The sequence below is a fragment of the Sceloporus undulatus genome, chromosome 3, assembly GCF_019175285.1.
Source record: "Sceloporus undulatus isolate JIND9_A2432 ecotype Alabama chromosome 3, SceUnd_v1.1, whole genome shotgun sequence".
Classification (NCBI taxonomy): domain Eukaryota; kingdom Metazoa; phylum Chordata; class Lepidosauria; order Squamata; family Phrynosomatidae; genus Sceloporus; species Sceloporus undulatus.
The window spans coordinates 273,674,303-273,699,823 of record NC_056524.1 but is presented as its reverse complement, the minus strand read 5'-3'; the positions used below and the strand labels follow the sequence as shown (position 1 = coordinate 273,699,823).

The window sequence follows — 25,521 nt, the reverse complement described above, 5'->3', positions numbered from 1 at the left end:
ATTATTATTATTATTATTATTATTATTATTATTATTATTATTATTATTATTTGTATCCCACTCTCTCCCCAGAACTATTATTCTTCCATGCTTTTTTCAGGAAAGTCCTCTCTGGGAATGGCCCTCTTTCGTTTGGTTGAACTCTCAGGAGGCTGCATTAAGATTGATGGAGTGAAAATCAATGACATTGGCCTAGCAGATCTCCGGAGCAAGCTTTCCATAATCCCCCAGGAGCCTGTGCTGTTCAGTGGTACAGTGAGGTTAGTAGAACGCATCACAAAAAAGATAGAAAAGAGATTGCCTCTTCAACCTTCCAAATGATACTCTGGCGCTTCCCCCGGAGTATCGGGGCTTCAGCGGCTACACCGGCAGCCACTGAGGCCCCGATCCGCCGCTTTTCGGGCTGCGGGGAAGCAGCAAAATGCCACTTCCCCACAGCCAGAAAAGGGGTGTCTCTGGGGCTTCAAGCCCCAAGGACACCCCGCGGCGCCGGGGAGAAGAGAAAGGGGCCGCTTGGCCCCTTTCTCTTTTAGTCCGCTGGGTGCAGCCGTCTGAAGGCTGCGCCCAGCGGACTAAACCAGGAAGGAGCTCCGAAACGGAGCTCCTTCCTGCTCCATGTTCAGGGCGCACTAAGCGCCCTGGCATGGAGCAAGGACATCACGTCCGCGCCGCCCCGTCTAGAGGCGGCACGGCCGTGACGTCCTCATGGCGGCGGCCGTATAGAAGGGCCGCCGCCGTTTAGTGTGTGACGAGCACGCACTAGGGTTTTTTGTAACCCTAGTGCGTGCTTGTCACGCACTAAAGTGCCGGTTTGTAACCGGCCTCTGTCACAAGGGAAGTGGACATTCCACTACACTAGTAAATAGGATAATGAAGATTTTCAGTGTAATTTACTACACTTGTTCTGAGGCTTCTGCCCACTTTTTACTCCGTGTAGCTAAGAAAACCCTATGAAATTCATGGGGTTATCCAGGTGACTTGAAAGTCCCTATACAAGGTAAAATATGACAGATTTGAGGATCTGAATGCTGCTTTAACAGTTTGGTTTCTCTTGACAACTTAACATAGTGTGTGGGGTTGGATTATTTTTCCCCCCTTTGGAGCTAGCCCTATATATGTAATATTTTCAGCCAAAAAAAATCAGCTTGGGAATATATCACTTGCTTGGGAAAAAAAGCTGATTTTCTTTTTGAAAACCTTTTATTTTATGGATCCTGCATACTAGTGAAAGGAATCATGTGGGAGCCAGGCAGGTTTGTTTGTTCTGGATCTTCTTTCCTTCAAACATCTTTTGAATTTGACTGTCTTGAACATTTTCTTTCAATGTCTGACTTGCGTAATATGTGTTTTTCTTACAGTCTGTTAGGAAGGGAATTGACTGCCACTTGCTGTTACTCTCTCTCTCTTTCTCTCTCTCTCTCATCCTCTAGATCTAACTTGGATCCTTTCACACAGTACAGTGAAGAGCAAATCTGGGATGCTTTGGAAAGGACCCACATGAAGGACTGTGTAAGTACCAGAACTGGTAGGAGAGGTAGTGTTCTTGCCAACCCTGGTACTTGGCAATGTAGAAAAGCTGAGCCTTGTTTCCAGAGGAGGATTGTATCTGAGAGGCCCAGTGTGGGTGGCTCCAAAATAAAGTTTGCCCCTTTGTGGGAGCCATTATGAGGGAGGAGGAAGGGCACCTCTTAACTCCCCAGGTAGTTTTTTGTGTTCCTTTCTGGAGAGTTGAGAGCTGCAGCCACACTGAAAAAATAATCCAGAACTCCTAAAGAAAACTTTCAAGGTAAAACTACAACCTTCAGTAATGATTGTCCTCAGCTGCATCCACAGTGCAGAAATAATCCAGTCTGACACCACTTTAACTACCATGCCTCAGTGCTGTGGAGTTCTGGAAATTGTAGTTTGTTGTGGCACCAGAGCTCTCTGCCAGAAAAGGCTAAATAGCTCACAAAATGACAACTCCCAGAATTCCATAGCACTAAGGCATGGCAGTTAAAGTGGTGTCAACCTGGATTATTTCTGGAGGACAGTCATTGCTGAAAGGCTGTATACCTTGAACGTGTTCTTTAGGAGTACGCCTGGGAAGGAAGACACTTGCCTGTGGGATGAGGGAGACAGGCAAATCAGAATAAATACAAGTAAGTGGAGAGACAAAATGGAGGGGGATTAGCCAGGTGAGGAGAATTTATTAGGCAATGACTGGCTGTGCTGTTTGCTGGTCTTCCAACCAAGGAGACGGTTGGTGATTGCTCACATCTGTTGTTTTTAAATGAACAGTCCCGGGGGATTTTTTGTTTTGTTGTTGCCACTATTGTGCCATGTGCAGCAGCGAGAGAGAAACAGTGGCTTTGGAAAATATGAATGTGGCCCCCGACACTGCTTTCCAAGCTCTGTTTTCGGAGGGAAGCCAGGGGCATCTGTAAGCAAATGGATAGTCAGAAACAGGATTAAAGAAACTCAACGCAGATGTGGGGATCAAGACAGTTGAAGGTGATTCAGATACTGAAGATCCCAGCATGACTGAGCTGCATTACAGCCTCTTAAGATGTATATGTAGTTTGCAGACTGTTTCCAGAGTCAAAGCTGATATTCAAGTCACAGGAACATTATGTTATCAGAGAACAGCATAATTTTAAAAGATAAAACCATGCTGTTAAAAAACATCCTTATTATATCAAAGATAGTAGAATCAGTACGTAGAGAGATCTTGTAGCACCTTTGAGACTCACTGAAAGAAGGAAATTGGCAGCATGAGCTTTCCTAGACTTCGGTCTACTTCCTCAGGTGCATTTGAGAAAGTAGCCTGAAGTCCTAGGAAAGCTCCTTTTGCTAATTTCATTCTTTCAGTGAGTCTCAAAGATGCTACAAGATCTCTCTACATCCTTATTATATGTCACCTCAAGCACTCTTGAAAAAGTTAGGAAACGGACTCAGAAATGTTATAAATAAATCAAAGGCCACAGCAGATAAGTTCTTGTGTATCCTGTGGGTTGGAATAGACTCTTGTTAGTGACACTGAGTCAGTTCGATGCAGCCCATATTGAAGGTTTCTGAAACTAATTTTGGATCATCATTAGAATCGTAGCATCACAGAGTTGGTTGAGACCACAAGGACCGTCCAGTCCAACCCTCAGCCATGCAGGAATACACAGTCAAAGCCCTCTTGCCAGATGGTGGCTGACAGGTCACATTCTACTCTCCGTTGGCTGAGGGGTGTTTGGACTGGTGTGCTGAAAAGGAATTTTCTAGTTAGCATTAATTAAGTTGTTTGACCTCCTGAATAAGATGTACCAGTTTTGAGCCACACTTTTGATGTGTCTTCTTTCTCTTGCCCTCAACTAGATTTCTCAGCTGCCCATGAAACTTGAATCTGAAGTAATGGAAAATGGCGAAAACTTCTCTGTTGGAGAGAGGCAGTTGCTTTGTGTAGCCAGAGCCTTGCTGCGTCGTTGTAAGGTAAGTTGGGGAATTGCAGAGAGTAGTCATTTAGGTGGGTGCTTAGTGTCTGCTTTGCTAAAGAAAATGCTCTTCTTCAGCCACAAGGAAAGGAGCAGGATTGGATGATGGTGGCTGTGACATCTCTCTTACTGAAAATAATTGCCCAGAATGTTGGGCTTGTTCAGATTATTTATATTGGCTTTATATTCTGATCCAGACCTGAAATGTTTTAGCTCTTTGAAGGGCACTGCCCCTCATATTTGTACACTTCTATTTCAGCTCCAATTTTGGTGTACTGGCTCACTTCTTAGCCTGGGGCTTCTGATAAATGGCTATTACTTTAAGTAGGATTACTATGTATCTCTGTTTGAAGAGAAAATGAAATTTCTGCCTGAATTCTGTGTCCCATACGCAGTGTGCAAATCAAATACATTTGTATATATTTAGTGTAGGCTACACAATTTAATTTTGGTTCTCATTCTTATTGGGAGGAATCGGTATCTATGCATGGTACAGAAGCCTTCTTTAAGTCGCAAGGTATAATTCACATTACTGAAAATCTCAGCTTTCATTTTAAAAACAAAAACAATGGGCTTCTTCTGGAAAGAATGTTTGAGATTTGTAGTAATGTAAATTACTGCTGTCAGTTTGACTTCAGCTTATGGCAACCCTATGAATGGTAGGCCTCTGAAGTCACCTTATCATCAGCAGCCCTACTCAGGGGCTGCAGGCTCAGAGCCATGGCTTTCATCTGTGGTTTGAGTCCATCCATATGGAAATTGGTCTTTCTCTTTTCCTTCTGCCTTCCCAAGCATCATTGTCTTCTCTAGGGAGCCATGTCTTCTCATGATATGGCCAAAGTATGACAGTCTCAGTCTCAATCTCAGTTTAGTCATCTTGGCTTCTAGGAAGAGCTCAGCCTTGGTTTGCTCTAGGACCCATTCATTTGTCTTTTAGCCATCCATAGTCATAGTATTCCTAGAACTCTTCTCTAACACCACATTTCAAATATAGTTCATGTTCTTCCTATCATTTTAGAGTTCAATGCTGTATCTTTACACTTCAGGATCTCATCTAGTTCCTTCATAGCTGCCCTCCCAAGTCCTAATGTAGTCTCCATTCTGATTAATGATTGAACCAAGGTATAGAAAACGTTGAACTATTTTTGTTTTCTTAATGTTCACCTGTAAAACTGCCTTTGCACTTTCTTCCTTGATTTTCTTCAGTAGTTATTCCAAGTCTTTACTATTTTCTGCTTGTAGTATGGTGTCATCTGCTTATCTTAAGTTATTGATGTTCCTTGCTCAGAGTCTAATCCTGCTTTATGTATGGTATGTTTGGCATACAAGCTAAACAGGTAGGATGATAAGAATGCAGCCTTGCCTGGTCCCCTTGCCAATTGGAAATCATTTTGGCCTGTTACAGACAGCCAAAATAAAGCTGCTTCGAGTCACAGTGAAGGTATGGTGTTTCAATGATGCATGCGTCCTAAGAGTCCAGAAGTCACACCAAAGCCATGTTCCACTCCTAAGGACTGGAGTGTGGCTTTGGTGTGGCTTCTGGACTCTTAGGACGCATGCATCATTGAAACACCATACCTTCACTGTGACTCGAAGCAGCTTTATTTTGGCTGTCTGTTACAGGCCTTTGTTTCTCCATATTCTCTGCTGATAATAGCCTCTTGTCCTGAGTACATGTTATGCATCAGGACAATCAAATGTTGTGGCACACTCATTTCTTTAAGAATGAGCCATATTTTTATGACCTATACAGTCAAAGGTTTTGCTATAACTATAAAGCACAGGCTGATTTTCCTTTGAAATTCTTTGATGCCCCATTATTCAGCGTATGTTTGCAATATGATCCCTATTTGCCTCTTCCTTTCCCAAACTGAGCTTGGACTTTGGCATTCCTTGCTCCATATTTCGTCAATCACCAAGTCCTAAACTATGTGACTCTTTGTATTTACACAGAATTCTGGGTAACGTAGTTTCCCTCTGACCATAGCTTCCTCTGATAAACTGCCCCAATTGATCATTTTCATTTATTAGTAGAAATCTGAGATCTGGATGCTAACTACAGATTAGCTACAGATTTTAATGGAACCGATGCTTAAGTGGATTCTGTTTGAAAAGCACTGTGTCTATAAATCTATGGTAGCACAGCAAACAAAGCCCAGGGAGTACAGTTTGTTTATGAGAAGAGCTTTAAAGGAAAGGTATAAATCTTCCTCCTCTATGTAATCCAGCTCATGTTTAGTTAATCTTGCAGTCACACTGGGATAGAAAAGTGGGGTGTGTTTGCCTTTTTAAATCATGTTATGCTCTCTAGATCTTGATCCTGGATGAAGCAACAGCTGCCATGGACACAGAGACCGATCTGCTGATCCAAGAAACCATCAGAGAGGCTTTTGCAGACTGTACAATGCTGACAATTGCGCACCGCCTTCATACGGTCCTGGGCTCTGATCGGATTATGGTACTGATGCAAGGCCAGGTGAGCAAGAAACAAATGCCTTTCTTCTTCTTTTTTGTGGTCTCTGTGCCTCACACAACTGGTCTTGCTTAGACGGAAGTATCCAGCATTCTGTTTAATTAAGACAGTTGTTGGAAGAGAGAGCTGATTTATATATTAAGCACAGCTTCCCATTCAGCAGTGAAACATGCTGTTTGTGTAAAGGTTTGACAAAGCTCTCTCAGTAGTAATTTTTAATTATTTTATTTATTTCAAGGATTTATATCCTGCCTTTCTCCCAAAATGGGATTCATAAGAATTGATGTGTATGTGCCTCCAAGTCGCCTATCAATGAATGGGCAACCTCATGAAATTCATAGGGATTTTCTCATGCAAGGAATATTCAGAGGTGGTTTGCCAGTTCCTTCCTCTGAAATGCAGCCCACAGCATCTGATATTCCTTAGCAGTTTCCCATCCATGTACTAACCGGAGATGACCCTGCTTATCTTCCAACATCAGATGGGATCTGGTGCCTTTGGTGGAATTTATTCTTTTGTAAGAATAGGCTTGGACTTAATAATTTGGTTCCTTTTCATGTTGGATTGTGTGTGCAAACTGGTTGAATTCATAATGTCAGTTGGTGTTCTGTTTTATAACTGGAGGGAGTAATGGAGATTATTTCCTGCATCACTCACGTTCTTCCCCTTAATTTGTTTTAGGTGGTGGAATTTGATACTCCATCTGCTCTTCTGTCCAATGAGAACTCCCGCTTCTACGCCATGTTTGCTGCTGCAGAAAATAAGATTGCTGTCAAGGGCTAAAATTCAGGGCACCGTCGCTTTAACCTGGAGGCTGATGCTCTCTGCCTGTGGCAGGTACCACCGCCTCCTCCGCCTCCTCTCCTCCGCCAGCTCCATGTTTTCCAAACAGAGTACTGCCTTTTCTTCTTTTAATTTTCAGCATTGTGCGTCAAAACTGAGTTCTTTCGAAACAAAAGTACTGTAAGGAGGATTCTTCTGTTGTTTTTAATTATGGTATTTATTCCATACTCTTCTTACTAATTTTTTGCTATTAAATGCACTCTACAAATTGGCTCAGGGAGCCATGATTATAAATGTATCAAGAGGCCTATATTGAAGCTTTATATACATGTAGCTATATCTATACAGAATTCTGTACATAGCCTATATTTACAGTGGAAATGTAAGCTGTTTATTTTATATTAAAATAAGCACTGTGTCGATGGCAGTGCATATTCTTTTTCTATCATTTTTGTACAGTTTTATGGTACTGGGGATCTGGCTTGTGCCAGGCTGCACCGGGCACCGTTTTGTCTCTTGTGGCTGGGTTTCTCCAGATCACCGGATGGAAGTGGAACTTGGCCACAGTGTCCTGCTTCTCCTGAACTGGCTCCGGTTGTGGATTCCGATTATGTGATATAGTTGCATCGTAACTGTCGAACTCTGTGGCACACTGCTAGGGCGCATCGAAGTAGCAGACGCGATTTCCCACGATTTCCTAGCTCCTGATGGGGTTTATTTCTATTTTCCTTTGCAGTAGGGGAAGAACCACACCTTTCTCTCAGGTATCTTAACAAACAAGGTCATTGTGAGTCACTCCAGTGCAATAAAAGGGAATGTTAGGACATTCTCCATCCGTCGAGTTTGGTTTATATTTTATAGAAAGGACAGTCAGGCTCCTTCTGCTGAACAAACACTCTTGCTCAGAATTACAGTCGACCCTCTTCCTTTGTGGCTTTGGTTATTTGTGGGTTTCAGTGATACGTCCTAGGAATCTCTAGGTCCTCCAGTTCAACTCTGCTGGAAGTTGACCATGGAGTTGCACTGGAGGACCTAGAGAAAACACTTCTCTAGGCATTTGTAGGCCCTTCAGCGTGATTCTATGGTCATGTTTTGGCAGTTGCTGACCATAGATTTGTTCTGGAGTACCTTGGGAATTTGGGTTTTTTTATTTGCAGTTTTCCCACTTTGATGGGGGCCCTGTGCCCCTGACCCCAGCAAATGTGGAGGGCCCACTGTATTGATTGATTGATTGATTGATTGATTATGTTGTTAGCCGCCACTTTGGGAGAAAGGCGGGATAAAAATAAACCAAGTTGGAATTAATCATTGAACTCCAGCAATGAACCTTCAGGCTTGGGACCACGGTGCTGCTTTGCAAGCATTTTCTCATTGCCTCTGCTGAATTACTGGCTTAGAGATACTAATGCTTCGTTTGGAAAGCTCTTTCAGATACTTTGAATAATTGTAACAATTAACAGTTTACATTACTCGAGATGTGCAAAAACTTTCTTTCCTGGATCTTTGTTACTAAAAGTACTTTCCGCCCCCCATGTCCCCATCTGCAGTTTTTAGCAGGCTCCCTGCTGATCAGGGTTTGACTCTGGCGCAGGAAGTTTTATTTTCTTCCTGCAAAGAGACCTACCTCAGGTTGCTGAGTCCTGTGTGGGACGTGGTTAACATGGTGACTGTTGTGCCGTCCCTGTTGTATGGGGCCAGTAGCCCCAGTGGGCACCGTCAACCCTGTAGTAATTGCTGTTATTCATTGCATGTGGGTTTATTTTTATTTCGTTCTTACTTTATTTTTTGTCCATCTGGACTTTCATAGCCTTAGCATGTTTGCTAATTGTCTCGTCAGGACAAACATCTGGAAAAAGTGAATAAAACACTATTTTGGCTTTTGTAAATGTGTGTGTGTGTGTGTGTTCTTGTCCTTGGGCTGGTTGGTCTCACAATAGGGGCATGTTTATCAAATCTGCAGATGGCACCAAATTAGGAGGAGTAGCTAATACTCCAGAGGACAGAATCAAAATTCAAAGTGACCTTAATAGATTGGAAAGCTGGTTTCAACACAGAGAAATGTAAGGTACTACATTTAGGGAGGAAAAATGAAATGCACAAATATAGGATTATGGGGGACACCTGGCTGAACAAGAGACCTATATGTGTGAAAGGGATCTAGGAGTCCAAGTAGACCACAAATTGGACATGAGTCAACAGTGTGATGCGGCAGCTAAAAAGGCCAATGCAATTCTAGGCTGCATCAATAGTATCTTCTAGATCATGAGAAGTAATATATGTGATAGGTTCATCTTAGGGTGGCCATAGATCTGAAACGACTCAACTGTTCTGTGGAAGTGAGAAGGAATAATCCCCTCATCTTGGTCTAGGAGCGCTCTTTTAGCTATGGAAGGCCCTTAAAGACATGATTGGAATGCCAAGACATAATCTACTCTCAGAACAGAAGAAGGAGAAACCAAATGGTTCCCAATTGGCAAAGGATCAGACATGGTTGCATCTTAACACCCGATCTGCTCAACTTGTATGCAGAACATATTGTAAGGAAAGCAGGCTTGGAGACAGAAGTGATGCTGGAGAAGAGTGCTGAGGAGGATCCCATGGACAGCAGCCAAAAGGACAAACCAATGGGTCCTAGAGCAGACCAAGCCAGAAACCTCTCTGGAAGAGGTCAAGTGGAACAAACTCAGGTTGTACTTTGGTCACATCATGAGAAGGAAGGACTCATTGGAGAAGACCATAATGCTGGGAAAAGTGCAGGGAAGAGAGGAAGGCCGCAGGCCAGATGGAGGAGGGACTCTATTGAGGAGGTCATTGTGGATTTTATGGGGTTGCAGGAATCGAACAGAAAAATGGAGGGCAGAGGGTCTTGGAGATGGTTTTTTGTGGGGCTCTGTGGCCATGTTCTAGCAGTTTCTTTCTGACATTTCGCCAGCATCTGTGGCATCTGGCATCTGGCATCTTCAGAGAAGATGGAGATGTCTCATCCATAGGGCCGCCATGGGTCGAGATCGACTGAAGGGCAGTCAATGTATGTCTGTTGCTGCTTTGCCCTCAAGTCATGCCCAGCTCCTGGCAGCCTAAGGCCAGCCCTGGCATGGCGTTTTCTTGGCCAGATTGGTTGAGGGGAGGGTTGCCATTGCCTTTCCCTGAGTCTGATTTGCGCAAGGTCTCACCAGGCGGGGCTCATGGCCAAGCGGGGATTTGAACCCTGGTCTCCATAGTCACAAAGGCAGCGTGGCATAGTGGTTTGAGTCTTGGACTAGGACTCTGGAGACCAGGGCTCGAATCCCGCCTTGGCCATGAGTCACATACTCTCAGCCTCAGAGGAAGGCCAAGGCAAACCCTCTCTGGCCAAATCTTTTTAGATTCCCACTCTCTCAGCCTCTGAAGGGGCCTGGCCAAGGAAGCCCCATGGCAGGCCATGCGCTCCCTGCCTCCTCAGGGGAAGGAGGCCAGAGCCAAAGCCACAGATGCCAAGGACACAGAGGAGCAAGAATAGCAAGTTTCTCTCAGTCCATAGTTTGGAAATACATTTTAAATATAGGTTAAAAACACATTCTGCAAACGATGTGCTTTAACTCTGGAAGAATCCTACGCTCTTATTTGTTTTAGCAGTGATAAGGAGACATCTTCATTCATATATATATATATATATATAGTGTGGGTCTGTAGATCTGTGACAGATCTGTTTATCTGGGCGCCCCCCTGAGTCACACTCTCTCAGCCTCCGCCATGATGGCAGCTGCCCTTTAAGACTAGCCTCTGAAACCGGAAGCGACGTCAGTGGCTGGCGCTATAAAGCTTGGCTGAGGCGGGGCAGCGTCCGCACTGCGCCTGCGCGCTCTCTGCCTGGGCTGCCCTCCATCTCGCTGCTGCTTTCCTCGCTGGAGGCTGTGCTCGCTCGGGAGCGCCGCCTGGCGGCCGGTGCCCGCCTCCTCCTCGCGCCTCGCCGCCGCCTGCTTCCCTCTGGCGCCTCCTGGCGGCGGAGCGGAGCCGAGGCTCAGGAAACGCAGCCCGGTCCTCCGATGGATTTCACCTAAGAAGCGGCGCCGCCGCCGCCGCCGCCGCCGCCGCCGGCCTCATGGCTTCCTCGGAGGCGCCCCCGGACGTGGCCTCGGCCTCCAGCTGGCCGCTCTTCCGCCTCCGCCACCTCCGCCTGGGGCTCCACTTGCGGCCGGAGGAGCGGGCCTTGGCCGGCTGCTTGGTACTCGACCTCTGCCAACGAGAGCCAGGCCGCTCCGCCTTAGTGCTGGACACCCACCCGGCCCTGAGGGTGGCCTCGGTCGCCTTCCGAGCCTCCCCGGCCGCCGGGAAGGAGGAGCGCTGCGGCTTCGTCTTCGCCGCTTCCGACAAGGCCGCGGGCGAAGCCTCGGACTCGCGTAGTTCGCGCGCCGCCTCTCGACGCCCCTCGGGCGGGGAGGCGCTTCCGGCTTCCTCGGAAGGCAGGGCCTCCGACCATCCCAGCCCTGTCCCCCGCTCTCCCAACCCGGACCCTCACCCGCATTGCCCGCTGGGCTGCTCCCCGGGGCCCATGGCCGCCCCACAAGCGGCGCCTCCTCCTCAGGGCTGCGCCTCGGCCTTCTTGGGGGGGCTGCCCCGAGGGACCCCCCTCCCTTGGCCTCCCTGGCGGGGGCCCTTGCCAAGACGGCCCTTGCGCCGACCACTCTCCGCCGGTTGCGCCTCCCATCCCCACTTTCACCGACTCCTCCTCGCCGCCGCCGCCACTTTCCCCGCTTGTCTACAGAGTGGACCCCTTCACGGACTATGGCTCGGCCCTCGCCATCTCGCTGCCTTCCTCGCTGGAGCCCCGGCTGCCCTTCCAGGTCATCGTCCGATACACCGCCGTCGACGCGCCCGCCGTGAGTATATGGGGGCCTAGGAGCACCGCTTCTCAGCAGAACCCACCTGCAAAGGCCAAGGCGCCCCTGGATGACGATGATGCCCATGGTCTTTCGGACTGCGAGGCCGCCACGTTCCGGAAGAGTTTGTTCCTGACGTTTCGCCTGCAAGTGGCGCCTTCGGAGAACGCGGCATGGAAGAGAGTGGGGTGTTTTGTATGTACATACACACACACTCATCGCCCCACATTCGCTGGGATTAAGGGCACAAGACCCCCGCAAATGTGGAAGAACCGCAAATAACAAACACACTACGTTTGTACCTGAGAGAACACCTCTAGGAATTTCTAGGTCCTCCAGTGTTACTCTGTGGTCAACATTTGCCAGACATTGACCAAGGAATTGTGCTGGAGGAGCTACAGATGCCTAGTGGAGTGTCCACTCTAGGAATCCTTAGGTCCTTCAGTGCAATTCTGTGGTCAACATCCAATAGACATTGACCACAGAATTGCGCTGGAAGACCTGACCTACAAAGGCCTAGTGGAGAGTTCTCTCTGGGAATCTCTAGGTCCTTCAGCACAACTCTGTGGTCACTATCTGCCAGACATTGGCCATAGAATGGCACTGGAGGAGCTACAAAGGCCTAGCGAAATGTTCTCTCTAGGAATCTCTAGGTCATCCAATGTGACCTTTGCTTAAAGTTGATCATAGAGTTGTGCTGGAGGACCTCGATTTTGCATTTGCATTTGCTGGGTCTTGATGTTGGTGTTTTTTAGGACTGGTACCCAGAAAAATCAGCAGTGGCGGAACACATTATAAACCATCCTGGGCATAAAACGCTATTTGAAAACACTGAAATTCTGGACCATGCCATCAACTATCAGGTCACAACACACAGGGAAGCCATTGAAATCCACAAACAGCTGGACAATTTCAGTAGGAAAGAAGAAATCCTGAAAGTAAACAGAGTTGGGCTACCAGTCTTGAAAAACATCAAAACCAGGACTCAGCAAATGCAAATGAAAACCACGCAGGGTCAGAGGGGTTTCTCAGCAGAGAATGGATCTCTGATTAAAGAGCCCTCCCCCCCCCCCGAGATCTTGCCATTCAACAACAGAACAATATACAGATCAACATGTAAATTGCTTCCTCTCAACCAACAGTATCTATACCCCACTCTCTTCCATGCCAGCATTCTCTGAAGACGCCAGCTACAGCTGCTGGTGAAACATTGGGAATAAAGTCTTCTAGAACATGGCCACACAGCCCGAAAAACCCAGTAAAACCCACTGGGTGACCTTGGGCACACCACACGGTCTCAGCCTCCTCAGGGGAAGGCAATGGTGAACCTCTTCTGAACAAACCTTGCCAAGAAAACCCCATGGTAGATCTGCCTCAGGGTTACCATAAATCGGAAAGGATTTTAAGTCACAGGACACATACATACACACTAGAGCATTGCTCTCCTCATTCTGTGTTGTGAAAATCGACCCAAAGTCACACAATGACAGGACTTTGGGCATGTCACACGCTCTCAGCCTCCTCAGGAAGGCCACAGCAAACCTTCTTCTGAACAACTCTGGCCAAGAAAAACTTGTGATAAGTTCGCCTTAGGGTTGCAATTGTGAACCTCATAGAATAGTAGAGTTGGAAGAGACCGCAAGGGTCATCCAGTCCAATGCCATTCTGCCATGCAGGAAATCTAAATCAAAGCATACCCGACAGATGGCCATCCAGCCTCTGTTTAAAAACCTCTAAGGAAGGAGACTCCACTACACTCCAAGGGAGAGTGTTTCCACTGTCGAACAGCCCTTACTGTCAGGAAGTTCCTCCTAATGTTGAGGTAGAATCTCTTTTCCTGGAGCTTGCATCCATTGCTCCGGGTCCTGTTCTCTGGAGCAGCAGAAAACAAGCTTGCTCCCTCCTCAATATGACATCCCTTCAAGTATTTAAACAGGGCTATCATATCTCCTCTTAACCTTCTCTTCTTCAGGCTAAACATCCCCAGCTACTCAAAGTCACACAATGACAAGACTTTGGGCACGTCACACAGTCTCTAAATGAGTCTTGCCAAGAAAGCCCCATGGGTTGCCTTAAGAGGAACCATAAGTCAGAAATGACTTGCAGGCACACAACAACAACAACAAACTCTTCTGAGTGAGTAAGTACTTGAAGACCATGGCAGATGTTCTTCTGCACAACTCTTGCCAAGAAAACCCTGTGATAGGGTCGCCTTAAGGTTTCCATAAGTTGGAAATGATTTGAAGGCACAGGACACATGCATAGACACATGCATACACACTAGAGTATTGCTCTCCTCACTCTGTGTTGTGAAGCTCAACTCAAAGGCATACAATGACAGAACTTTGGGCATATCACACATTCTCAGCCTCCTCAGGGGAAGGCCACAGCAAATCTTCCTCTGAACAAATCTTGCCAATAAAGCCCCATGATAGGTTCACCTTAAGGGTCGCCATCACTCAGAAATGACTTGTAGGTACACAATAGCAACAACAAACTCTTCTGAGTAAGTACTTGAAAGCTATGGCAAACTTTCCTCTGCACAACTCTTGCCAAGGAAACCCCATTATAGGGTCACTTTAGGGTCCGCGTAAGTCAGAAACGAGTTGAGGGCACAGGACACATACATACATACATACTAGAGTATTGCTCTTCTCACTCTGTGTCGTATGGATGCAGTGCCAGAGGAGTGCCATGATGCCGCACGCCATGTGGTGCGGTGCCGAGGGGGCAGATTCGGTATGCGTCATGTGGATGCAATGCCTGACTCCATTCCTAGGCTGGTCTTAATGGCCAGTCTGAATAGGGCCTTAAACTCCTAGATCCCTTTCCCAGGTGCTGCTGTCAAGCCAGGTGTCATCCATTCTATCTCTGTTGATATAGGAGATATCTGATAATGAGCATGCTCTGGAGTGACTCAAACATAGTACTGGGGAGCGAGAGAAAGATTTTGAGAGATACCCTGCAAAACCGTGACAGTCAACACAGTTCACTTAGAGAGAGAATTTTACCCACAAAATGTACCTTAGAGTAGGAAGCCTACTGGCGTATTTGAGAGGATGCCAACGTAGTAAAAGAGCAGAGTATAGGAAGCTCTACCTGTAAGCGTGTCATCAAGAAAGAATACACTTTTTCCAAGCAGAGGAACAAGAAAAGTACGTAAACTCTGCCAAAAGAGATGCAAGTTGACAACAGACAGGTTTGTTAAAATATTAAAGCCCCGAAATTCAGTGGAGTAAGATCCTGACGTATGGAAACCCCATCATAGGATTTTCTTGGCAAGATTTGTTCAGAGGAGGTTTGCCATTGCCTTCCCCTGAGGAGGCTGAGAGCGTGTGACTGCCCAGGTTCACTTGGTGGCTTTCACAATTGAGCAGGGGGTTGATCCTTGGTTTCCCAGAGTCCTAGCCTGCATTTGCACTTCAGAAATAATGCAGTTTGACACCACTTTAACTGCCATGGCCCAGTGCTATGGAGTTCTGGGATTTGGAGTGGCTTAGGGAAAGAGGATGTGTTTAGCCTGGGGAAGAGAAGGGTAAAAGGTGATATGATAGCCATGTTTAAATATTTGATAAATAATAAATAAATAAAATCTTTATTTCTATCCCGCCCTTCCAAGAAGATCAGGGCGGCTTACAACAGTGCAAGTGCACACAAATACAAAGTTAAAAACACATAAACATTAATATACATTTTAAAACAGCAATAAAAGCCCCATTAGCCCGTCCTCATGGCCACGGAAGAGGAGGGAGGCCCACAGGATCTTTATTCGGGGAATGCCTGCTTAAATAGGAAGGTCTTGAGATCCTTCCTAAATTGGGCCAGGGTGGTAGATGAGCGGAGCTCCATGGGCAGCGTGTTCCAAAGGGCTGGGGCAGCTGTGGAAAAGGCCCTTCTTGAGGTAGAAGCTAACCTGGCCCCAGGCACCTTCAGCAATTGCTGCCCAGATGTTCTGAGGGTGCGAGGCGGATTGTACGGGGAGAGGCGGTCCTTTAGGAATCCTGGGCCCAAGCCATTTAGGGCTTTATAGGTAATAACCAACGCCTTATATTGAGCTCGGAAGCGAATGGGCAGCCAGTGTAGATCTTTGAGTACAGGTGTTATGTGGCTGGTCCTGGATACGCCAGTGACCAGCCGGGCTGCCATATTCTGTACAATTTGGAGCTTCCGAGTTTGGTATAAGGGTTGCCCCATGTAGAGTACATTGCAGAAGTCCAATCTCGAAGTTACCAGAGCGTGTACAACAGTTTCTAGGTCCCTCCGGTCCAGGTATGGGCGCAGCTGGCGAATCAGCCGGAGCTGGTAACAAGTGCTCTTGACCGTCGCATTCACCTGAGGAGTCAGATGGAGCGACGAATCAAGAAGCACTCCCAGACTGCGCACGGAGTCCTTCACAGGGAGCGTGACCCCGTTCAGGACAGGTGGAACCACCGCCATTCCTGGACCGGGGGAACCTATCACTAGTACCTCCGTTTTCTCTGGATTAAGTCTGAGTCGGTTTTCCCTCATCCAGTCCATTACTGACTCCAAACAGGCCACGAGAGGAGAGACGCCATCCCCGGTCACTGCATCAGTCGGAGACATAGAGAAAATGATCTGGGTGTCATCAGCGTACTGATAACCCCGCGCCCCATGTCTCCGGATGATCTCTCCCAGCGGTTTCATGTAAATGTTAAATAGCATGGGAGACAGATCATTACCTGGGTTGGTCTCCTGGCCGGCACAGTGATGGGTGAGTGTTTACACACCTGTCCGCCCACCGTGGCACCATGGAGTTGCTGCTGTTGCGTGCCCCTTACCTGCGGCTGGCATCTTATCTTCTCTGAAGGCCTTTACATGCTGTGACATGTAAAGACAGAAATGGCTGCTTGCCTACACCGATGTGGGCAGGGGCCCCTTTCCAACTTCAGAGGCTGAGGTGGAAGCCTTCAGGATGGATGCGACAGTGGTCACATTTATTTTTGCTGCTTATTGATGCGGAGGTCCCTGGAAACCCCACTACAAACAGCCAGTCTCTTTGGACTGGGACCGGCATCCAGACTGGTCAGTCCCAGCCTGGGGATAATGGCCTGCATTGTCTGGACAGGACAGCTTGAGTCTGGGATGGGAGGACATGGGCCTCTTGGCCTGTACATACAATCCCCCAGAGAATTCTTATCTGCAAAAAATGTTCTGAAACAAGTATTATTTTTTATACTTTTCTCTTTCCCGCTTTGTGACATTGCACATTTTCAATTCAGTCTCTCTGGTCCATTCTATTAGCGTGTCTCCTTGTGAGTTTGGCTTAATATAAGCCTCTGGTGTTGTAGCAATAATATCTGTACCTGCCATCTCTCCTAATATGCCCTGACTCTCCAGATGGTCTTTGGATAAACAGAAGCTTTCTTATTCTCCAGAGTAATAGATTCAGATTTGGCTCAGTTTAGTGCCTGAAGCTGTTTTCCTCAAATGGAATAACAGATGAAAGTTATCCCATCCTTAAAGCCTCTTCTGTAGCCTCAGGAAGAGTGACTAGTCTATCGCAGCAAACCTAATTTTTTCAGTATCAGAAACTTATTTGATGGTGGTGGTATCAACCATGCTGATGATGAATGAAAGTAATGATAAGTGCCATCTGAGGAGAGTTCGTTTTGAAGCATGCAAGGAAAGGTTCCTGTTGCAAGGAGCACAGAGAGAAGCAGCCAAAGAAATAGGAGGAATAAGGAGTTGAATGCATATGAAAGAGTGCAAGGACACATGTGCTGGTCCTGCTCCCATATGTGCTCTCCACCAAATATCCCAGTATTCCTCCACAAAACTCTTCTCCAGCTCCAGATCTCCAATGAGTGGATTTTCTTTCTTTTTTGAGTCGATCTCGATTCATGGTGACCCTCTGGATGAGGCCTCTCCAAGACCCTGTGTCTCCACTGCTCTGTTGAGATCCTGCAACCCCATAAAACCCATAGTGACCTCCATAGCAGAGTCCCTCCTCCATCTGGCCTGTGGCCTGCCTCTCTTCCTCCTTCCCTCCAACTTTCCCAGCATTGTGGTCTTTTCCTTCCTTCTCATGATGTGTCCAAAGTACTACAACCTGACTTTGGTCATCTTGGCTTCCGGCTTGATCTGCTTTAGGACCCATTGGTTTGTCCTTTTTGCTGTTCATGGGATCCTCAACACTCTTCTCCAGCCCCACATCTGAAATGAATGGATTTTTCTCCTATCCTCCTCCTTAACTGTCCAGCTCTCAGATCCATCCATGGTAATAGGAATGTAATGGCTTGTATGATTCTAACTTTTGTGCTCAGGTGTATATCTTTGCATTTTAGGATCGTTTCTAGTTTTTTCATAGCCGCCTTCCCCATTCTTCACCTTCTTCTGATTTCCTGACTGCATCTTGGTAGAGTTCAAAGATATAGCCATGTTAGTCTGTAGAATCAGTATGTACGGAAAGAAAGAAGTTGGCAGCATCAGCTTTTATAGCATTCTTCCATACCAATGGCATATATTTGTCTGTCCCTTGTTTCCACTCCACTAAATGCATCTGAGGAAGAAGACTGAAGCCTAGGAAAGCTCATGCTGCCAACTCCTTTATTTCACTTAGTCTCAAAGGTGCCACAAGATCTCTCTACATTCTTGTTTCTATCCCTTTTTTTTCACCATCCAGCTTTCAAACCTGTACATAGTGATGGGAGATATTACAACATGTGAACAATCCTCACTTTAGTGTTTAGTTGTATATCTTTGTACTTCAAGATCTTGTCTAGTTCTTTCATAGCTGTCATTCCTAGTCCTAGTCTTCTCCTGATTTCTCGGCTGCAGTTTCTCTTCTGGCCAATGACTGATAGTGTTTTGGTTCACTGTAAAAGGAGGATTTCAAAAAACAAATATTAAAAGTTAATAAACATTAAAGATAAATTAGTTGTTGTTGTGTGGCTCCAAGTCATTTCTCAGTTATGGCAGTCTCAGGGAGAACCTATCACAAGGTGTTTTCTTGGCAAGGTTTTTCAGAGGGGTTTGCCGTTGCCTTTCTCCGAGGCTGAGAGTGTGTGACTTGTCTGGGATCCATATTGTGGGGCTGAGCGGGATGATCAAGTGGGGCAATGCGGTGTTTAGGTGAAGCTGAGAAAATAAGGCTGACCTTGCCTGCCTTTGGAAAGGGTCACTCACAGGCAATGAAAGGTGATTTCACTCAGCTTTTCTCTCTTTTGTGTTAACCCAAGAAAGTTTTGAAAGTGGTGTTGCTGTTGCTGTTGTTCGTTTCCCAGGGGGAAATGCCATTTGATTTTCCAACCATGTAACTTATGATGGAGCCTTTTATCTTTATATTCTTTCCTTGACAAGAGAACAGACCAGGCTTGTCCATCAGGTTATAAAAAGCTCTGGTGGAATGCCCTTTTCTCTGCCTTCTCCCTTGGAAGGCTGCCCATGGCCAGGACAGCTGGAGACCTCTCCGCCATTTTGCTGGAGTCATCTCCTTCTTTCTTCTCCACTCCTCTTTGCTATTTTTTTCCCAAATGACTGCGGCACACATTTAATTTTTTCAAAAATCAGTTTTCATTTCCATTCAAAAGGGGTCTCAGTTACATACAGTAATGTTCCAGTCTAACAAAAGCAGGAAAATAAAAACGCGAAAGGAAGAAGAATAACCACTTTAGTTGCACATTTCTATAGAAGCAGACCAAAGGTCCAAACGTTAGTCATTTTGTAAATTCAGTCTCTATATCATTCTTTCAAATATTGCAAGTGTTCATAGATCTTTTATTCAGTGGCTTACAGGTGGAGGAAAATTATTTTCCCAGTAATAAAGTGTCAAAATCTACTTCCTTTGGACGTTTGTTAATTTGCAAGAAACAAGTAAATAATTCAAAAACTGTGCACATCCCTGAATATCAAGGAACCTTCTGAGGCCAAAATTACTTGTTTGATTATTTCTTCCACAAATTTAGTTACTGTAGAACAAGCCCTAAACATAGGTGTTAAGGAAGTACGGTGTATATTCATGTATAAGTCTATATATTTTATTGAAAAAACTGACTCCAAAAACCTGTGTCGACTTATCCATAGGTCTATGTAAGTCCTGCTCTTTGCCTCTTATTAAAAAGGGGGACCATCCCCTGGTGAAAGGCAAGAGCATACTCTGTTCTGGAAGCAATGACCCCTCTATTCTGTCATCCATCCAGCCTTTAATGTGAGGACAAACAGTTATGTCTACTGGAATTCTGTAAGTTCTTTAGCATTGTTTTCCTTTGCCTTATCCTTTAGATTTTTTGTTACATGCCCCTAAGTTTTACCCTCATCTTATCCATAGATCATATCAAAATTCATAATTTTGGCCCCAAAACTTGCCCTTGACTTACACATGAGGTCAACTTATAGTTGAGTATATACAGTATTAGCAGTATTAAATCTTCAGCAATTTGGAAAGCCAAGCCCTCCTTCTTTGATAGGAATTTGTATCCTTTTCATTGAAATTCCAGGAGGAGATGAGCCCCCCCCCAAAAAAAAATCCAGAACAGTTTTGGTCCCAAGCATTTTGGATAAGGGAGACTCAATCTGTATTGTATTTCCCGTCTGCTTCTGTTGTTCGGTATTCCTTAGGTTTTTCACAGTATTGCTTACAATTTTCTGGTTTTGTTTGGCCTCTTCCCCCAGCCCTGGTTTCCAGTTGGTGTTTTGCTTATTTCTTGCCTGTTGTTTGAGCTTTGTTTTGCTGTCATTTTTTCTCTTCTCACGTATTCCTCCTTTTTGTTCCATCAGATCTGGTGGCTGGATCCAGACCTAACATACGGTAACTCCAAGCCTTTTGTCTTCACCCAAGGCCATTCGGTGTGCAACCGCTCCTTCTTTCCCTGCTTTGACACACCGGCTGTGAAATGCACCTACTCCGCTATCGTCAAGGTAGGGATCCAGAGGCAGAACTGCTGTTTTCCTAACTGCTGCTTTCTCAGTGTAAGAACTACAGTGGAATAACACCAAATGTCTATCTAGTTCATCACTCTGTTCCTACCAGAACATCAAAATGTATGTTTATTTATTTAACATTACAGTGGGACCTCGGTATTTGTGGAAGAATTTGTTGGCTCTCCTCCATGTCCTGCAAGTGTGCAGTGACAAAAGTGAACATAAACTAGGCCCAAACAGAAGTGCCAATGTTCAACACAGTCTGAGGTGCTTGACCTCAAAAGTACTCACACACAGCCAAGTGTGGCAGCACAACCCAGTATGCAGTATTGCAGTATTTGGCAACAAGGCACTGACCAACCTGAAATGAGGCACAGACACAGTTGACTTCTTCCAAAGTCCTTGGAGGCTTTTATCTTCCTGTTGCAATATGTACAATATATACAACAAAAGCTCTGATGTCTGTCAACATACACTTGTCTGATGTATTTACAATCCATACTCTCCAAACTAGCACACCAACTCCTCTCTCCAATCCACTATCCTCAGCCCACACTTGCTCTGGGTTTCAGAGTCCTTACATACATTACTAACAGCTAAGGACTGACTTCTGGTGTTCCTCACCATTTTCAGCCTTATAATTATTTTATAATATATTAAAGGGACATTTTACCCAACACATTTTTTTTCAGAATAAAGTTGTCCCGTCTTGATCACTGGGAGCTCTTGGTTTGACTGAGAGCCTTAGTGGGCAGGATTGGAATGTGTTGGCCAACACTGTGTCTGTGTGTTTCATACTTCCTAACCAGATTCATGGTCAACACTGTGTCTGTGTGTTTCATACTTCCTAACCAGATTCATGGTCAACACTGTGTCTGTGTGTTTCGTACTTGCTAAACAGATTCAGGGCTCGTTCCAGCTCTGTGTCTTACCCAGGGTGACATGGGGAGGCTGATATTTTAGTTCTCCCAACAAGGGACCACCACTCCTGCAGGTTAACTCTCACCAGAAAATGATCTGTCCATGACAATTCGGAGGTATTAATCACCTCTGTTCCCAGATCCATGTGTTCAGAGCTGAAGGCAGCATCCAGGCATGACCTCTTGAATTTGTGGGCCCTGAAAGTAGTTAGGATAGGCCTGTGTTTATCATGGATGTCATGAATGCCCAGCCTGCACCTAACAGACTGGTCTCAAATGGGATGTGAGCTTGGCGAGCGAGTTTGTTAGGCATTGGGGTGGACAATAACCTAACAGAATCCCCAGACTATCCCTGATCTTCAAGTTCAGGTATAGAATCATAGAGGTGTACACACGCAATGTGGTTCTGCTCCCTAACAGATAATCTGGTCAGATGAAGATGGTCTTTATAGACCATAGCTACTCTATTCCCCACTTTCTCTCACCTGCTTGCTAACATGGGCACAAGTATTTATCTATTGCCCCCCAGCCCACCAGGGCCTCTGAGGTGGTATATGACAGATAAAAACATTTAAAACAATGCAAAGACAAAAACCTTAAAAAGAAAGTAAAGTACTCTTCAAAATTTATTAAAAACAAATTGAAAATGGTCCTTAAAAATAATTTAAAAGCAAACAGTTAAAGCAGAGAGAATACTTTCAAACAACAAAGACTATGCAGAACTACATCACAGAAGCTTAAAACATATGATGCCAGCCTAATTCCCACAATAAATATATACATGGGGTGGTGAGGTTAGTGAGTGAAAAGACTATATATTTCAACTGTTCGTCAATCAGCCTGTATTCTACTCAGGCTATAGAGCCACCCTGACACCTTTTTCATGTTGTTTTCCAGGCCCCTGCAGGTATGCAGGTTTTGATGAGTGCTACCCAAAGTTCCTATGAGGAAGAAGAGGGCACATACCAGTTTTACATGGAATACCCAATTCCTGCTTACCTGGTGGCTCTGGTGGCAGGGGACCTTGTATCTGCAGACATTGGTCCTAGGTAAGTCACTGTTGCTTGATTTAGTTGTGTGTATGTGAGGAGCAGCTTATCAATAGCAAGTACATTTCTATACCGCTTATCAGTGTACTTAAGCATTCCTTAAATGGTCTATAGTGTGTAAGTCAATTGCCGCCAACAGTCTGGGGACTCATTTTAGCAACCTCCAAAGGATGCAAGCCTGAGTCGACCCTGAGCCCCTGGCTGGTATTGAACTCACAACCTTGTGGTTTGTGGGTGAGTGGCTGTAGGACAGGCATTTAACCACTGCCCCACCAGGGCTTAGAATTTGATAAGACAGACTCTATCCGCACTGCAGAATTAATACAGTTTGACACCACTTTAATTGTCATCCTGTAGAATCCTGGTATTTGTTGTAGTATCAGTGTTCTCTGACAGAGAATGCTAAATGTCTCACAAAACTACAGTCCTCAGAATTCCATAGCACAGAGCCATGGCAGTTAAAGTGGAGTCAAACTGAATTATTTCTGCACTGCAGATGCAGCCACAGATGGAGCAAAAGCCTTCATGCTGATACATGAAGCTGGGCACTTGTAAATCTTACCTGCACAATCTCCACACTGCTGACTGTGCATTTAGGACATCTCTCATACTGTCTTGCACCACTGCAGTCTAGAGAATAAGCAACTCATGCCTAACCAGCATATATCAGGAACTTTACGTGAAGCTTGAAAGTATGTGTAGAATTTCACAGTAGGAAGTTGAATCATGTTAAATGCTGATCCCACTATGAAGTCGTTTGATCTGACTCTTTCCTTCTTTGCAACAGGAGCAAAGTGTGGGCAGAGCCATGCCTCTTGTCAACAGCGATTGGCAAACTTTCGGGTAGAGTTGAGCGCTGGCTCAGTGCTGCAGAGAGCCTCTATGGCCCTTATATCTGGGGCAGGTAAGTTTGGGTGGCTTCACATAACATGCTGTTACCAGCTGCCCAGAGTTTGGAAGTCCTGAGTTACAGGTAGCAGTTACCCCACAATGAGTTACTTTTTGAGGTCATGAGGGTGCAAGGAAGTTATATTTCATAAGGATGGTGTGTGAAAAATAAAGTTACTTTTTAATGTAATAAGCAGTGTTTTCTAGTTACTTTTAAAAGCTATTTTGCAAGAGCATTTTTAGAGGCAGTTTGACTGAAATGTTTATATCACTCTTTAATTAGTCTGAAGTGTATTTTTAAAGGAATAAAACAGTAATGAAAATAATAACAAGCAGTGCAGTGAGTAGCATAGCAAGTTATTTTTTAAACATTACTCCAAATGATAGCAACCAATTACATATCAAATGCTACCATTAATAATGGGAATGAATTACTTTTTAAATGACTTCCAAGTTCTGTGGATATCCTCATTCCCATGTGTCTGCATACATGTAAACACCTGCCTGCCATACCTAGAAAAGACAGGAATCATAGTGCAGCCATAGCAAATCATATCTTGTACATCAACAAACTGGGACAAATTAGCTCTGTGGCAAAGATTGCAAGTGAATTTTATTTATTTATTTATTTATTTATTTATTTAATCAATCATTAATTCCCCCCCCCCCCAGAAGAAAATAAAGTTAGTATACCATCTCCCTAGCATTAGGGTACTAGACGGTTTGGGTTAGAAATAATAGAAATAGAACAAAATGGAAACTTAGAATTTGTGTTTACTGATTAAGGATGCATGAGGGAACAATGGAAATAGCAAGGCACAACTTTGGAAGCCGTATATAGCAAGGATTGACATACTTTTCTGATCGACTTTTAAAAACAATTAAACTATTAAAACTATTAAAACATTCATTTTAAAGTTTAGTAATGTAATGTTTTAGAATCATAGAATCGTAGAGTTGGAAGAGACCACAAGGGCCATCCAGTCCAACCCCCTGCCATGCAGGAAATCACAATCAAAGCATCCCCGACAGATGGCCATCCAGCCTCTGTTTAAAGGTCTCCAAGGATGGAGACTCCACTACACTCCGAGGGAGTTTGTTCCACTGTCGAACAGCCCTTACTCTCAGGAAGTTCCTCCTAATGTTGAGCTGGAATCTCTTTTCCTGCAGTTTGCATCCATTGCTCCGGGTCCTAGTCTCTGGAGCAGCAGAAAACAAACTTGCTCCCTCCTCAATATGAATCCCTTCAACATTTAAACAGGGCTATCATATACCTCTTAAACTTCTCTTCCTCCAGGTAAACATTCCCCAGCTCCCTAAGTTTTTCCTCATAGGGCATGGTTTTCCAGAACCTTTCACCATTTTAGTCGCCCTCTATTGGACACATTGGCTCCAGTTTCTCAATGTCCTTTTTGAATTGGTGGTGTCCCAGATACTGGACACAATATTCCAGTAGGGCCTTGAACCAAAGAGAATAGAGTGGCACTATTCTTCCCTGGATCTAGGACACTTATTACTTCTATTGATGCAGCTCTAAAATAGTTATTGGGCCTTGATTTTAGTGTTCCACAATCACAATGTTGACTCATAACTTGTGGTCTACTTGGACTCCAGATCCCTTTCACATGTAGTTTCATTCAGCCAGGTGTCCCCCATAATCCTATATGTGCATTTTATTTTTCCGCCCTAAGTGCAGCACCTTACATTTCTCCGTGTTGAATTTCATTTTGTTAGCTTTGGCCCAGTTTTCTAGTCTATTCAGGTAATTTTGAATCTTGATCCTGTCCTCTGGAGTATTAGCTATTCCTCCTAATTTGGTGTCATCTGCAAATTTGATAAGTATGCTCCCAATTCTTTCATCCAGATCATTGATAAAGATGTTGAATAGCACTGGGCCCAGAATAGAGCCCCACTGGACACCCCACTGGTCACTTCTCTCCAGGATGAAAAGGAGCCATTGTTGAGCACCCTTTGCGTTTGGTCGGTCAACCAATTATAGATCCATGTAACAGTTCCTTTGTCTAGCCCACATTTTACAAGCTTGTTTGCAAGAATGTCATGGGGAACTTTGTCAAAGGCCTTACTGAAATCAAGATATACTATATCCACAGCATTCCCTTCATCTACCAAGATGGTCATTTTATCAAAGAAAGAGATCAGATTTGTCTGGCATGACTTGTTTCTCTGACTTTTTGTGATTATGGCATT

At 45.1% G+C, this 25,521-nt stretch overlaps 2 protein-coding genes across 6 annotated transcripts in view; both read left to right on the top strand.

Moving 5' to 3' along the window:
- Positions 1 to 8,603, top strand: part of ABCC5 (ATP binding cassette subfamily C member 5) — an 85,832-nt gene extending 77,229 nt beyond the window's left edge. For 4 of the 5 annotated variants that reach the window (XM_042459957.1, XM_042459958.1, XM_042459959.1 and 1 more), the window contains 5 exons: positions 101 to 260; positions 1,431 to 1,509; positions 3,346 to 3,459; positions 5,773 to 5,937; positions 6,616 to 8,603. In XM_042459957.1, coding sequence (XP_042315891.1) covers positions 101 to 260; positions 1,431 to 1,509; positions 3,346 to 3,459; positions 5,773 to 5,937; positions 6,616 to 6,717 — 620 coding nt within the window. In that variant the 3' untranslated portion in view covers positions 6,718 to 8,603. The remainder of the gene's footprint in view (positions 1 to 100; positions 261 to 1,430; positions 1,510 to 3,345; positions 3,460 to 5,772; positions 5,938 to 6,615) is intronic. The other variant, XR_006103070.1, reaches the window with a different exon arrangement.
- A 2,007-nt stretch (positions 8,604 to 10,610) lies between these two features.
- The window catches only part of RNPEPL1 (arginyl aminopeptidase like 1), a 44,150-nt gene continuing 29,239 nt past the window's right edge, over positions 10,611 to 25,521 (top strand). The window contains exons 1-5 of the mRNA XM_042458189.1: positions 10,611 to 11,061; positions 11,339 to 11,576; positions 20,313 to 20,453; positions 22,274 to 22,425; positions 23,213 to 23,329. Coding sequence (XP_042314123.1) covers positions 10,799 to 11,061; positions 11,339 to 11,576; positions 20,313 to 20,453; positions 22,274 to 22,425; positions 23,213 to 23,329 — 911 coding nt within the window. The 5' untranslated portion in view covers positions 10,611 to 10,798. The remainder of the gene's footprint in view (positions 11,062 to 11,338; positions 11,577 to 20,312; positions 20,454 to 22,273; positions 22,426 to 23,212; positions 23,330 to 25,521) is intronic.